General features: G+C 41.2%; 1 protein-coding gene across 2 annotated transcripts; it reads right to left on the bottom strand.

The window, feature by feature from the left end:
• Positions 1 to 3,103: 3,103 nt before the first annotated feature.
• On the bottom strand, positions 3,104 to 12,802 carry LOC113023875 (transcription factor AP-4-like). Of its 2 annotated transcripts, none has more exons than XM_026170298.2 (7): positions 12,431 to 12,802; positions 10,330 to 10,495; positions 10,029 to 10,127; positions 7,149 to 7,319; positions 6,382 to 6,528; positions 6,020 to 6,184; positions 3,104 to 3,600 (listed from the first exon to the last, which is right to left on the bottom strand). In XM_026170298.2, the coding sequence occupies exons 1-7, from the start codon at positions 12,517 to 12,519 to the stop codon at positions 3,445 to 3,447; spliced, it is 993 nt and encodes a 330-aa protein (XP_026026083.1). In that variant the 5' UTR covers positions 12,520 to 12,802; the 3' UTR covers positions 3,104 to 3,444. The 2 variants fall into 2 exon arrangements, with proteins under 2 accessions (XP_026026083.1, XP_080158898.1); XM_080302772.1 differs by lacking the exon at positions 12,431 to 12,802 and adding an exon at positions 10,681 to 10,704 and having other exon boundaries at positions 3,362 to 3,600.

Here is a 12,802-nt window from a genome sequence, read left to right as displayed (position 1 = left end):
AAATATCCCCACACCGTTTTACACCCCCACCAGATTGAGCTGCTGATAGAAGGCAAGGTGAATCCAGGGTTTCATGTTGTTTACACACAAATCCTGACTGTCATCCAGCTGACATAGACCTTGAGACTCAGACCAGGAAACATTGTTCCAATTTTCGTGAAGCTGTAACTGTAGCCTTGGTTTTCTGTTCTTAAATGACAAGAGTGGGATCCAGTGTGGTCTTCTGCTACTGTAGCCCATCTGCTTCTAGGTTCAATGTGTTGTATGATCAGAGATGCTCTTCTGCATACCCTGCTTCTAACAAGTGGCTTTTCAAGTTACTGCTCTTCAAAGCAGTCTGGCCATCTTCTGACATCAATGGGGCATTTCTGCACAGAGAACTGACACTCACTGGATTTTATCCTCTGTCAAACTATCCCCTGTAAACCCTGCAGATGGTTGTGTGGCAAAATCTCAGAAATACTGAAATACTCAGACGAGCCAATCTGCCACTAATAACCAACCCCTAAAAGTTGTGTCAAAATTAATATAATTCATTTTAACTTAAACATTCAGAAAAGCCACTCAGATTCACTGACTTCCTTCAAATAGACTACAAAAGCTCTTGTACACTATGCATCTTTTAATGGTGCTATAAAGTTACTTTAATAGAATGACAAATACTACTGTCCTACTACAAATACGTAGCGGACTGCATTTAAATCTGTCAAAACAAATAGTACACTACAATATTTTATCATTTTTGCACGTTGTTGCAGTGCACATGTGTATGTGCCACATCTTATATCACCAATTTGAACTTTGCGCAGCAGTAATAGTCACTCATTATCACCACCTGGTGGGCAGAAATGGTCGTATGTATGAATAAAAGCAACCAAACAGAGGGAGTGTAATAAAAAAGTACAAATTTTTATTTTTTCGTCTTTACAAAGGCCTGTTTACCCAAGGTTTTTCTTTTTTTTTTTATAAACAAAATATAACAGCTTCTCATCGACCTGGACTGATGCAGAACAAAAAACAAAACTTAAAATCACAATATAAAAGGCTTGTCACTTAAAAAATGAAAAGCAAGACAAATTAAAGATTTTGAACTGCGTCACAGCAAAGAGCGTATGGGGAGAAAAACAAAACAAAACAACCCTTCCTGAAAGCTGATTCAGGCATTAAAGAACAGCAAGTGCTTCATATCAAATATGTCAAATTCCACCAAAAAAACAGCAGTGCTGCAACACAATGTACAGAAACATTTGGGCGTAAGAGTTTCTCTGACCAACAACAGCCCAGATTAAAATCAGGCTGTTGTCATATGTCAGAGCAACACCAAACCCTTTAACAAAGTTTCACAAACAAAATATGAAAAATACCCCACGTTTGGCATGAAAATGCTAGTCTAGTCTAACCTGATGCCTGGGAGTGACTAGTGTCCACACATCCTACACAAGACAGTGTCACTGAACGCATCAGTCATGTGTTCATGGAAAAAAAAAAAAAAAAAAAAAAAAAAAATAAAGACCCCGCAAGAAATAAACAAAATGTCATAACAAAAGATTACTTCAGACGAGAGAAAATGCCGATTAGTAATATGCATTCCGTTGGCAACAGAACATACAAGAGATCAAAAGACAGATACAAATCCAAGAAAAGGGAATGTTTACAGCATCAAGTCAGCGTATCAAATTGAGTATGACAGGAGAGAGGCTTGTAGCAGGGGTTTCCAGTCAAATTCCCAAGAAATATGAACAAAGTAACATGAGGTGGACAGACTTGGTGCTTTTTTGAGACAGACAAATGGAGGGATTGTAGCTGGGTGTTGTATCAATTTTACATTTTACCAAACAGTGTTTTTGCCCTTTTTGTAGCCAATGTTGATGCCCTGAAAACTGACAATGATCTGATTTGTTTGCTCAGTTTTCCCCACCTAAAGCTGCTCATTTCTGCGTGTGAGCAACCCTGAAAACCCATCCCTGCTCTACACTCTGAGCATGTTCAAAGTGTGTAAATGACAAATATTTAACAAAAAAAAAACAAACAAAAAACAGGATCTGTAGGAAATGTGATTAACGGTTACATGAAGGGTTTTGGCCTCAGCTCACTGCTCATCAGCAGAGCACCAGGGTTATCAAAAGAGCACCTTGCAAGTAGAGACTACATTCTTTGACACAAGCTCATCAAGTTTCATACATATACTGTAGGCGCGTGACCACCTATTGACGGTGCATAGAGATCTTCACCTCATGTAGAAATGACACCAACAAATGTAATGAAGATGGAATTGCATAAATACCAAAAAACGTTAGTGCATAGTCACTGAAATTAATAAACCAGGACTAAAAGAGACTTAGATAGTCTTTGGAGGAACACCAGAAGCCTGCATGCAGTGCAAGCATATGAATCATCCAAATCGCATCAGCTAAACTTCACATATTTTCATTTACAATTAAAAAAAAGAAGAAAAAAAAATCTGATTCAGTCAAATTGTCTGGGAGCGATCATAAATTAACACCAGACGTGAACGTTGGTTAATATTTTCGAGCGATAAACCAACATTTGATGGCGGCTGGTTCAAAACTGAAATCAGAATCTGTTTAAAAAATAAAAATAAAAATTTAAAAAAATCCCCTCAGGGACCCCGGTTCCCTGTAAAAACCTGATAAACCTCCAATTTGATAAATTCAATTTAAGAAATTGTTCACCTTCCGTATTCAGTAACGCTGACATAAAGTTAACAAAAACATAACCAAAAAGACGACCAAAGTAAATTGATCAAGAGCTTATTTTAAGGGCTTATTTAGACATTAAAAGCATTTTTTCTTTCAAGTAAAATCAGACAATTTCTTTAAGCGAGTATCCTCAAATTAAACTTGTAATTAGGTGAATTTCATTCCAAATTCTGGCATTTCGAAACTGCTTCAGCTGTAGTTTGAGTTTCAGAATTGAGAGCTGCTCGGTTATTGCGATCATACATTCAGCTCTCTGTTACACTGACTCCCATCAGTTTGAAGCACAAGTAATACTGCCGGTGTGCCAGTGACGATGGATTACTGCGACGCGTAAACACAAAATGAAGGGCGGACTGATGCTGATAGCTTTTTACACTAGAAGACCCTCAAGTTTCATAATAGTCACAGACCGGCTCTGCCATTGAAAGACAGCCTCGAGAGATCCCACAGTGTCTCCTCTGCACGCTGACCATCCTATGTTTTCAATATTAAGAGATTTTACAGTACAAGACTGACACAGAGCTTAACCATTGGATTTTAGGAGTTTGGATAATGCCAAAGACGACGTTTTTTTTTTCTCCTTTTTTTTTTCTGTCAAAAAGCAGTCAACCTCCTGGAGGGAATCTTACAGTGAAAAGGTATTTATGTGTGTGTGTGTGTGTGTGTGTGTGTGTGTGTGTGTGTGTGAGGGAGAGTAAAAGAGAGAGAGAGTTCATGGGATGGATCAATTCATTGAACTGTCCTCCCCCTCTGTGTCAGTGTCTGTGTCAGAGCAGGCGGTGTCCATGGCGATGTGGGCGGGGCTTACAATGACAGCTCTTCTCTGCTCCTCCTCAGCGCTGGCTCTCCTCTCCTGAGTGCGTTCGATATGCTGGATGGCCTGGGAAGGTAAGAAAGTATACTTTAAATATGAGGCAATAAACAGACTAACAAGCAAAAGCAGCTTTCCATACAAAGTACTCTCCAACTCTCCATTGCAGTAAAGACCCATGAAGATCAGGCTAGTTAGTCTGCTTGAACCTTTTGTTTTAACATGCAGAAAAGCATAGAGACCTGGGTCGTGCACTATGAATCAAGCTCAACAAACCCAGGCTCTCTTTCTATTATCTGGCTTCACTTAACCCAACATTGGCAATCAGGCTAATGCTTGTTTTATGGTAACACGCGTGTTTATTTTTGTAGGTTTTTGACTTTGCAGAGGGGTATGCAACCAGCACAAATGTGGTTGCATGCAGTCCTCCAATGACGCAACAGCATGTAGCTCGACAAGCATGACAGTATGTGTATGCTGACTGGTTGAGAAGTGGGCTGGAACAAGGAATGGAGCGATGGCCAAGTTCCTTCCAAACAGGATGTCAGAAGATGATAAAATGGAGCATGAGAAGCACAGATGGTGACCGCAGCGGACACTTTTCATTGTTTTCAAACAGTCGGTTTCACTTCAGCTCTTTGTATGTTCTCTGCTGCAGCTGGCAAGGACCAAGAACAAGCAAAAGCAGCCCACAGACTAAGGACTGACACCACTGTAACAGCATTACTACTCTTAGTGGTAATGCTATTGAACTGGTACTTTAACATAACTCCTATCAGATCATATATGATTTTGTCATTTATCATCTGTCTAGAACCCTCAAAATATAAACATAAAATATAATGAATTTATAATATTTAAACATGAGAAGGGAGCCAGAGATCAACAGACGGATTGGTGTACCGGTCCGTTGTGGTGAAGAGAGAGCTCAGAGTAAAAGCGAAGCTCTCAATTTACCGGTCGATCTACGTCCCTACCCTCACCTGTGGCCACGAGCTGTGGGTAGTGACCGAAAGAACGAGATCGCGGATACAAGTGGCGGAAATGAGCTTCCTCCGAAGGGTGGCTGGCCTCTCCCTTAGAGATAGGGTGAGAAGTTCAGCCATCTGGGAGGGGCTCAGAGTAGAGCCGCTGCTCCTCCACATTGAAAGGAGCCAGCTGAGGTGGTTTGGGCATCTGACAAGGATGCCCCCTGGGCGCCTCCTGGGCACGGTGTTCCGGGCATGTCCCACCGGGAGGAGGCCCCGGGGCAGACCCAGGACATGCTGGAGAGATTATATCTCTCGGCTGGCCTGGGAACGCCTTTGTGTTCCCCCGGACAAGCTGGAGGAGGTGGATGGGGAGAGGGAGGTCTGGGCTTCTCTGCTTAGGCTGCTGCCCCCGCGACCCGGCCTCGGATATAGTGGAAAAAGATGGATGGATGGATAAACAATACACTGTAAATTAAGTCCATGTACACTGCATCCAATATTTTAAAAATTTCAAACCTCTGCACTGAACAGATGTTGCGGGCTTTTTAAGACAAGTTATTGTGCAGTGACATTAGTTTGAGTTCCAAATCACTGAGTGATCTGAAACTGAATTTGAGGATTTGGGATTAGGAATCGAAAGTAATGGCTCAGAGGATGTTTTGACGACCTGGGACTGAATGCATAACAATCAGCTTGTTAGTAATTACTTTGATCATTTAATCATTAAACCACTTTCATGTTTTAGATAAGATAACTGATAACTTACGACAATTGTGTGCATGTTTCAGGGTGCTAGTCTTACATAACTTGACAGCAGCAGATGAACTATGAGCTAAAAAGGAGAAAACTTTGCTTTTCTTTGTCTGAATGTGACACAAATTAGTTTAGTGTTTTCATGTTTTTTTCCTTTCCAGGGCAACAATCGCTGTCAGCATGGACTCTAGTGAAGTGAGTTCTGCCTCACACATGCACACGCATGTGTGACGCAGAGCTACACCACCGTTCACATCTAAGCTCAGAGGCAGAGAATTCTCTTCTGGACAGGAAATAGCCAAAATGCATGTCAGATTAATGTCTCAATTAGTAATGATGGTGTCAGATAAAATGTAAAATAACAATAACGTCAGATTTTACTGACACACCGGTCTTTAATAGTTTTGCCTCAGGGTCAGTAATACTTGGTGTTTCGGCACCCATCCCTACCGCAGACCAGTTGTTTGTAACACTGCCCCCTGGTGACAGTAAACTATAATATGTAGACACAGGTCTTCAAACCTGTCTGTAGGACCACTGCAGAAACATTATTTGAGCCGAGGAAAATGCTCGTTTCGGTTGCCTTGGAGTCTACTCAAATAACATCGAGCACCACACAGACGTTTTTCAGGGCTGCTGAACACACATTGAACGTGTCAGACACCCAAAACCTGCCTAGTAAATACTGCAGTGTGAAAATGTAAAGTAATGCAATGTCAATGCCTAATCAGCAAGGATCCTCTAAAGTGAAAAAAAGTTCAAACCTGCACAATGGTGTCCAGGTTCTGTCTAGAGGTGGACACCGTGCTGGTGTGGGCTGATGGGCTCATGGTGACCACTGTGACGTGATGGTGGGGGTGCTGGGTTAGTGTTGGAGCTGGGACTATCACCGTGGGGTGGTGGGTGGGGGCAGGGGGAGAAGCCAACACCTAGAGGAACACACAAAATATTTATAAAACAGACATCAAAGTGTGTTTTCCATTCCATAAATACATATGCCCACATCACAGCTGAGCTCCATACAATATTGGCCACTTCAGAGGCTGTTGGAGCAATCTGCCGCCTCTTCCAGTTCAGAAACAGTAGCACAGGTACACATTAAGTTTTGAGCATGTTTGTTTCTAACCTGTGGACTGTGTGTCTGTCTGTCCACAGCGTGGATCTGGTGTAGCCGTAGCAGGGTCTGGCTCTGGATGAGTGCATGCTCCTCTTCCACCTGCTGGGTGATCACCTTCAGACGCTCTGGGTGCAGCTGAGTGTCCAGAGAGCGCACCTACACAATGCACACAATTACATCAACCAAAGATAGACTGACAATTTTAAGAGCAACAGAAAATATATCCCAGCATTCTTGTCAAATAAATACTCTAATGGGAAACTTCATCTTAACACTGTAATATCAACACAGTGTTTCCACTGGAAACATAATGACTGTCTGAAAAAGAAAAAAGTGTCCAAGACACATAACTGCCATGTATTCCTCTGATGTTTACCTTCCACTTAAACAACGTAATTAAAGTCTTGTTTGTCTTCTGCACCTGTCCCACCTCCTTTGTCTCAACCTGCTCTTCAGGTCGATCCAGGATGTGAGCTTATGAGGAACCGGCTCGAGTACCGGAAAATCTGTCAGCCCCACAAGCTGAAGATTTTATAATATGATATCACGACCAGTAGTTGAGACTATTTTGTAGCCTGAAGGTGTAAACGAACTTATTTGTATAGCCTGGGTAAATTAACAGTCCTATTTTTGTACCTTTTCTTTCGAATCAAACGTTCTCTCTTATTTGTAATGACAGCAAGAAAGTGAAATGTCTTTTAAATACACATAATAACACGGAAGGAAAAGGATATTTCTTTTCCACCTTCACTTCCAACTCCCTGCTTTAACCTCACCTGATCCTCCAGCTGCATGCGAGCCGAGCGCTCCTTGTCCAGTTGCTGCCGCAGCTCTAACATCTCCCTCCTCAGCTCTTCAACCTTCTCCTCCTCCAACATGTCTGGAGACCCAATCCCTTCATCCTTCTCCTCTGCTCGCCTCCTTTTAGGCGATGAGCCACTTAACTCCTGTAACGACAAGGAAACCACATTCGGTTAAATGTGAAACAACACGATTGGTGTAATTTTCTTCTCCATTTAAAACAACACATGGTGCCTATGCTGACCTGAACAAAGAGGCAGTGTGGACCAATGGGAAGGTAAAAAAATGACTTCAGTAAACATACATTTAAATGTGCAAAAAACTAATTCAAGCTAAGTTTGGCTACAACTGTAACTCCATGAAGCTAAACAGGAAGTTACAATTTGTCTGTAATGACAAAGGTGTAAGATGAAAAACTTAACAACTGACTATAGGTAAGAATCACAGACCAACTCGGTATTGGTGTAATCTGCTGCTCACAATAATTGAAGTGATTCTGCAACACTCAAAAAGCTGAATTTCTGTGTTGTCAGTGTGCATCTGTATTTATAAAATGAAATGTTTTGTTTTTATTTATTAGCTCTCAGGTTAGCTTCCTCTCACTGAGCGTTTTCAAGTAGGTTAACTTTTTCCACCCGCTTTATTTGCCAATCTTCACTTCAGGAGTCATCAAATAGTGACTCGAGTAACTGAAATTGGTGGAGGGACTCAATTAAGACTGCCTCCCATCTCTATTACTAACACTATATCTAATACACTGTCTGCTTACACTACTGTCTAATACCTTTGAAGAAAATGACCAGTCTGTGTTGTGCAATCAATGATGGTCAAAGTTATTGTCAATAGCTCTCCAGTCAAAGCAACATTTAGCTCATTTCCCCTTTCATGCATTAAATTAATATCTCTAATCAGAATCAAAATGACCCGATTCTGCCTCACTATAGTTTAATGTTGCATCTCTTCACGTTTGCAACCGACGCAACTGGATGTGCACGAGCAACTACAACCAACTGGTTGTGTGAGTTAAATCTACTGATCCATCAAACAAAGGGAGGAGATTTCCGACCACTGGGCTAATCTTTAAATTACAACATAATGTGACTGCACTTGCAGAGACACTCGTTTTCCCCTTAACTTAGCTGTTTCTGTTGGGTGAAAAATTTGACTGTGTGTGGAGGGTACAATAAAATATTGAACCATCAAATATTGAGATTTAACATAGCTGTCAGCCTACTTCCGTTAACAAGTTAACCCTTTAAGACCTACCATAGAACCAAGTCCGCCAGAGCGTATAGTATATTTTTACATGCTGTGGAGCCATTTTTTGGAGCATTTCAAGTTGCTATACATCAATACAACCATTTTAGCCCAAATTTTAATAATTTGTCTGCATTAAGTGCATAGTAATTACATAAATTGCAAAAAAGTGCAATAAACTACAAAAAAATTTAAAATCGTTTTTGATTTTTTAACATATATTTCTAGTTAGAGAAATTTAAGAGGCTTATCCCTCAAAACTGTAAATACAAAAAAGATGCACAAACTAGTTTCCCACCAAAGGAAATTTATTTTGAGTGTCTTCATAGTTTTATTTTTGAGATACACCAATTTTCATATACTGCAGGAAAAATGAAAAAATATATTATAGTGCAAATTTGCAAAATAACAGCATATGCATCAAAATAAAATATTTCCAGCAGTGCAATATGAGTCCTCAGCATCCCAGAAACAACACAGAAAGTCATAAAGTCAAACATAACTTTTAAAAACACAAGTATAGGCTCATAAGGCCACGATGGTAAAAAACTACATTTCCGCAAAATGACGTCACTTCCGGTTTCGGGCAGGACATGGAAGACAAGTGACAGTTCACGCTGATGGACGTAGGAAGTGTTACAAACAGCTGATTGGATCGGCAAAGCCTGTTTCTGGAATATTGTGTTTTTGTTGCTGCAAGTGCTTTTTATGCAGTTTTTGCAAAGCTATATGTGGAAGGAAACTGTGACCTAGGACAAGCTGATGGCATAAGATGTAAGTACAACTCCTCCGGTTTCATATGCAAAAAAAAAGTATTGCGCTAGCTTACGTGGTTGCAGTGCTACCGGGATTTAAAAATAGTTACGCAAAATAGAGCGTGTCCACTCCGACCGGCTTTAAAGGGTTAAAGCAAAGCTAGATCATTCATTTGCTGTATGTCAGTATTGTAAAGATTCCCAGTGTGTGTGTGTGTGTGTGTGTGAGCCCGCCAGTGCTACCCCTCAGCCTCGTAATAATTACACCTATAGTATCATTTTCAAAATTCTACATTTCCTTGTTCTCAAGTTATGGCATTCACCAGACTTATGTGTCCATGCTGCCCGGCAGGAGGACAATTCCCCATCAGCCTTTTACGTCTGAGGGGTAAAAACGGTATCTGCTCTTGTGGACACACAATTTTGCCATTGTTGAATAAACAACTATTATTTTTAATCAGGCCAATGGTCACACAGAGCTCACACACTATCAGAGCTCCTCCTTAACAGAAAAACAATGCATGTTTTTGACTGAAGGTCTACTGAAAAAAATATGTCTTATATATTCTCTAAATTCTGTTGTACATGTCAGTGATCTGGATCAATTCTACATTCAAGTCTCCTCCTGGGGAGGAACCTGAGCTGAAGACAAAACCATAAGGATTGTTTTGGCCCCAAAAACACACCATTAGTACTCATGTAAGATAATATATATTCTGTATAACAGATCAGTATCTCATCTGTGTGACACTGACATGAATTCAACCCCATTTTATACTTAAGAACATTTTATGTAAAAAAAAAGAAAAAAAAGAAAAGAAAAACAGGGAGACATGCTGTTACCTGGATGAAGCGCTTGAGCTGATTGTTCTGTGCCAGAAGCTGCGTCTTTTCCTGCTCCAAGGTGAAGATATAGTCTGCTGTCTGCTGCAGGATGGCCGCCTGAAAGTGGGGAAAAAAACAAAAGCTGAACTCTAGAGCAGATGTGATATTAGTGCAAAAACAGGCACAAATTAACTTTATTCCCTCCTTTGCGCATTTGTGCCGAGTCACTTTGTATTCTTGCTGTGCCAACATTTGGTTAATTGAACAACACTGTGCACGCGCACGTGTGTGTGTGTCAATGTGTGCACGTTTGGAGCACCTTGCTGAGTTTCTCCCCGTCGGTGTGCGGCAGGAGTGTCTTCAGGGACTGGAATCCTGCGTTGATGCTCTGCATACGCCGGCGCTCGTTGCTATTAGCGATTTCCCTGCGAATTCGCCTCTCTTGGTCCTGAGCAGTCTCTGGACTGAGGGGGATGTTGGCCAGGCTGAAGGAGAGAGGTCAAATGAAGAAGATGATCATGACTGTGTCGTGAAGTCACCAAGAAAGCATAAGTTCCCCTTTCAAACATAATTAAGGTTAGCATTAGATCTGAGCAAATATGTATTCTGGGTTAAAATGACACACTGGGACAATAAAGTCTGTAACTAGCTGCAATCTGAAACCTTTTACCTGGAACTTTACAGGGCATTCATCTGAACTCGTTGCCCCTTAAAGCACTTGTAGAGCATGAGTATGAATATCATGGTAACAAAACCTTCTGACATATTTACTCAGAGGGAAAAATAAGTGAACCATTCAAGTCAGACTTCCGCAGCAAACCTGAAGAACCAGATCTGTGATGTTTTACTAGGCCTAAAGGTCAGACCGAACACACGGCTCACATAGTTGTAAACATGTCTGTCCTACAAAAAATGAAAGAGTAGGCAGGCATGTGCCAATCAAATTGTAAAGCTTGCAACTTAACAACATTTAGTGAACATTAACTGTGATATTAACATATAATCAGTAATCTTTCTCTATTACTTAGATTTATACATATTTAAAATATCGTATTAGATCCGGAGGGTCTAGTTCTAGAGTGAAATATGCAAATTATGCATTATTTACTTTCACTTTTATAAATTTAGACACGAGGAAGACATCTTTGGTTAGGTAAATATCCTAAAACGTTAATTTTTAGATAAAAACTGTCTTTTTGCCTGCCATTTCTTTCCTTGGTGTTAGGAAAAACTATTCGCGGAAATTCTGTACCATATCTAGACCAATGTTTAAGCACACAAAGACTTTTCTTTGGCTACAAAAAAAGTGAACGATTGACTAAAGAATAACAGATTAACAACCAAAACTGTGAATATCAAAGGCAAAAAAATAATTATCTAAACAAAAAGATCTGTTTCTACACATTCAGTTTCATATTAACGTTTGACACAAATTATAGGGGTGTTTACGTCGACTCGGGAAGAAACACCGCATTTCTCCCACAGACTTGAACGCGCCGGGGTTTGTAGCTCAGACATAAAACCAGCTGTTGTCTGCTGACGCTGCCGGGAGCTGCGGGCCTGCGGCACGGCCGCCGGGGGGCGCGTCTGCACGGTAGCAGCCCTGAAACGTGACTCCACTCCGCCACAGGCCCCCCTGGCGTCATAGAGAACAATGCTTTCCCCATTTAGCATGAAGCTAGAACTTAAGTTATCGATCCAACATTAACCGATAAACACTCATAACTGTCGCACTACACAACAAACGACGTATTTTAGCTAAACGACTCGGGAAATACGAGTTATGAGACGCCTGTGTGTATTTCATACGGCTGGAAGATGTGCGCAGTAAGAGCTAACTAGTTAGCCACGCTAAGCTAATTTTAGCACAAGACGCAACGACGACTACGCCGCGGATCAGTATTTAAACACGCATTTTTTATCCCCGGACACGATTTTACACCACATACTTCATCATAGCTACACATAGATGACACACACGAGCGATTTAGTTAATATGGCCAGTTTTTTTGGGCAACGGTGACGTTACAAACGTGATTTGTTGTGTAGCAGCAAAGCGGCGGGTTAACTACCACGTGCTCTAGACGGCAATGTATCGATTTCACCTCACTGATTTACATATTCCTGAGCCAGGCGGTTACAAACATGCTTTATTATAAGTTATTACAAACAATTCAGCCAGCGTATTTAAAAGCAAGGGGGTGAAATGTTACATATATCCTCGTCTCTAACAACATCAACTGGCACAAGCACTGGCTGCTAATTTCCACAACCACGCTCCTGCTGCCAAGACATGGCAGCGAAGCTAACAGCATGCTACATGAAGGCTGACTGCAGCGCACACACATACACGCGCTACACGAAAGGTTATTTATTCACGCAGTTCGGTAACAACACCGATGGTTTGCATTTTTGCGCACCTGCAGAGACCTCCAATAACATCCTTCTCCGATTTCTTGAACTGTTGTAAGGACTGTATCTTCTCTGTCGGCATCATGAAATATTCCATGCTTTCAAAGCCACCTTCAGTCCGTGTTTGCTGTTTTCTTCTCCCTCCCCTGCGCTCCTTGTTAAAATAAATAGATGTTCGGTTGGTTTTTGTTTCTCCCTCGCAGAACTCCCACTGTACTTGCCAATAGCTTACATCTAAAAAGCCGCTTTCAATTCGGTTTGACTGAAGAAAAGCGTTAGAAAAATAACAATTCAAGCTGTGTTGCTTTCCCCAGCTGATGGGGCTACCTCCAGTGTGTGTGTGTGTGGCTTCTTGCCTCCGCCTACTACGAGTGTGTGTG

The sequence above is a fragment of the Astatotilapia calliptera genome, chromosome 6, assembly GCF_964374335.1.
Source record: "Astatotilapia calliptera chromosome 6, fAstCal68.1, whole genome shotgun sequence".
Taxonomy (NCBI): Eukaryota; Metazoa; Chordata; class Actinopteri; order Cichliformes; family Cichlidae; genus Astatotilapia; species Astatotilapia calliptera.
The sequence above is the reverse complement of the archived record's forward strand: the minus strand, read 5'-3'. Positions and strand labels throughout refer to the sequence as shown.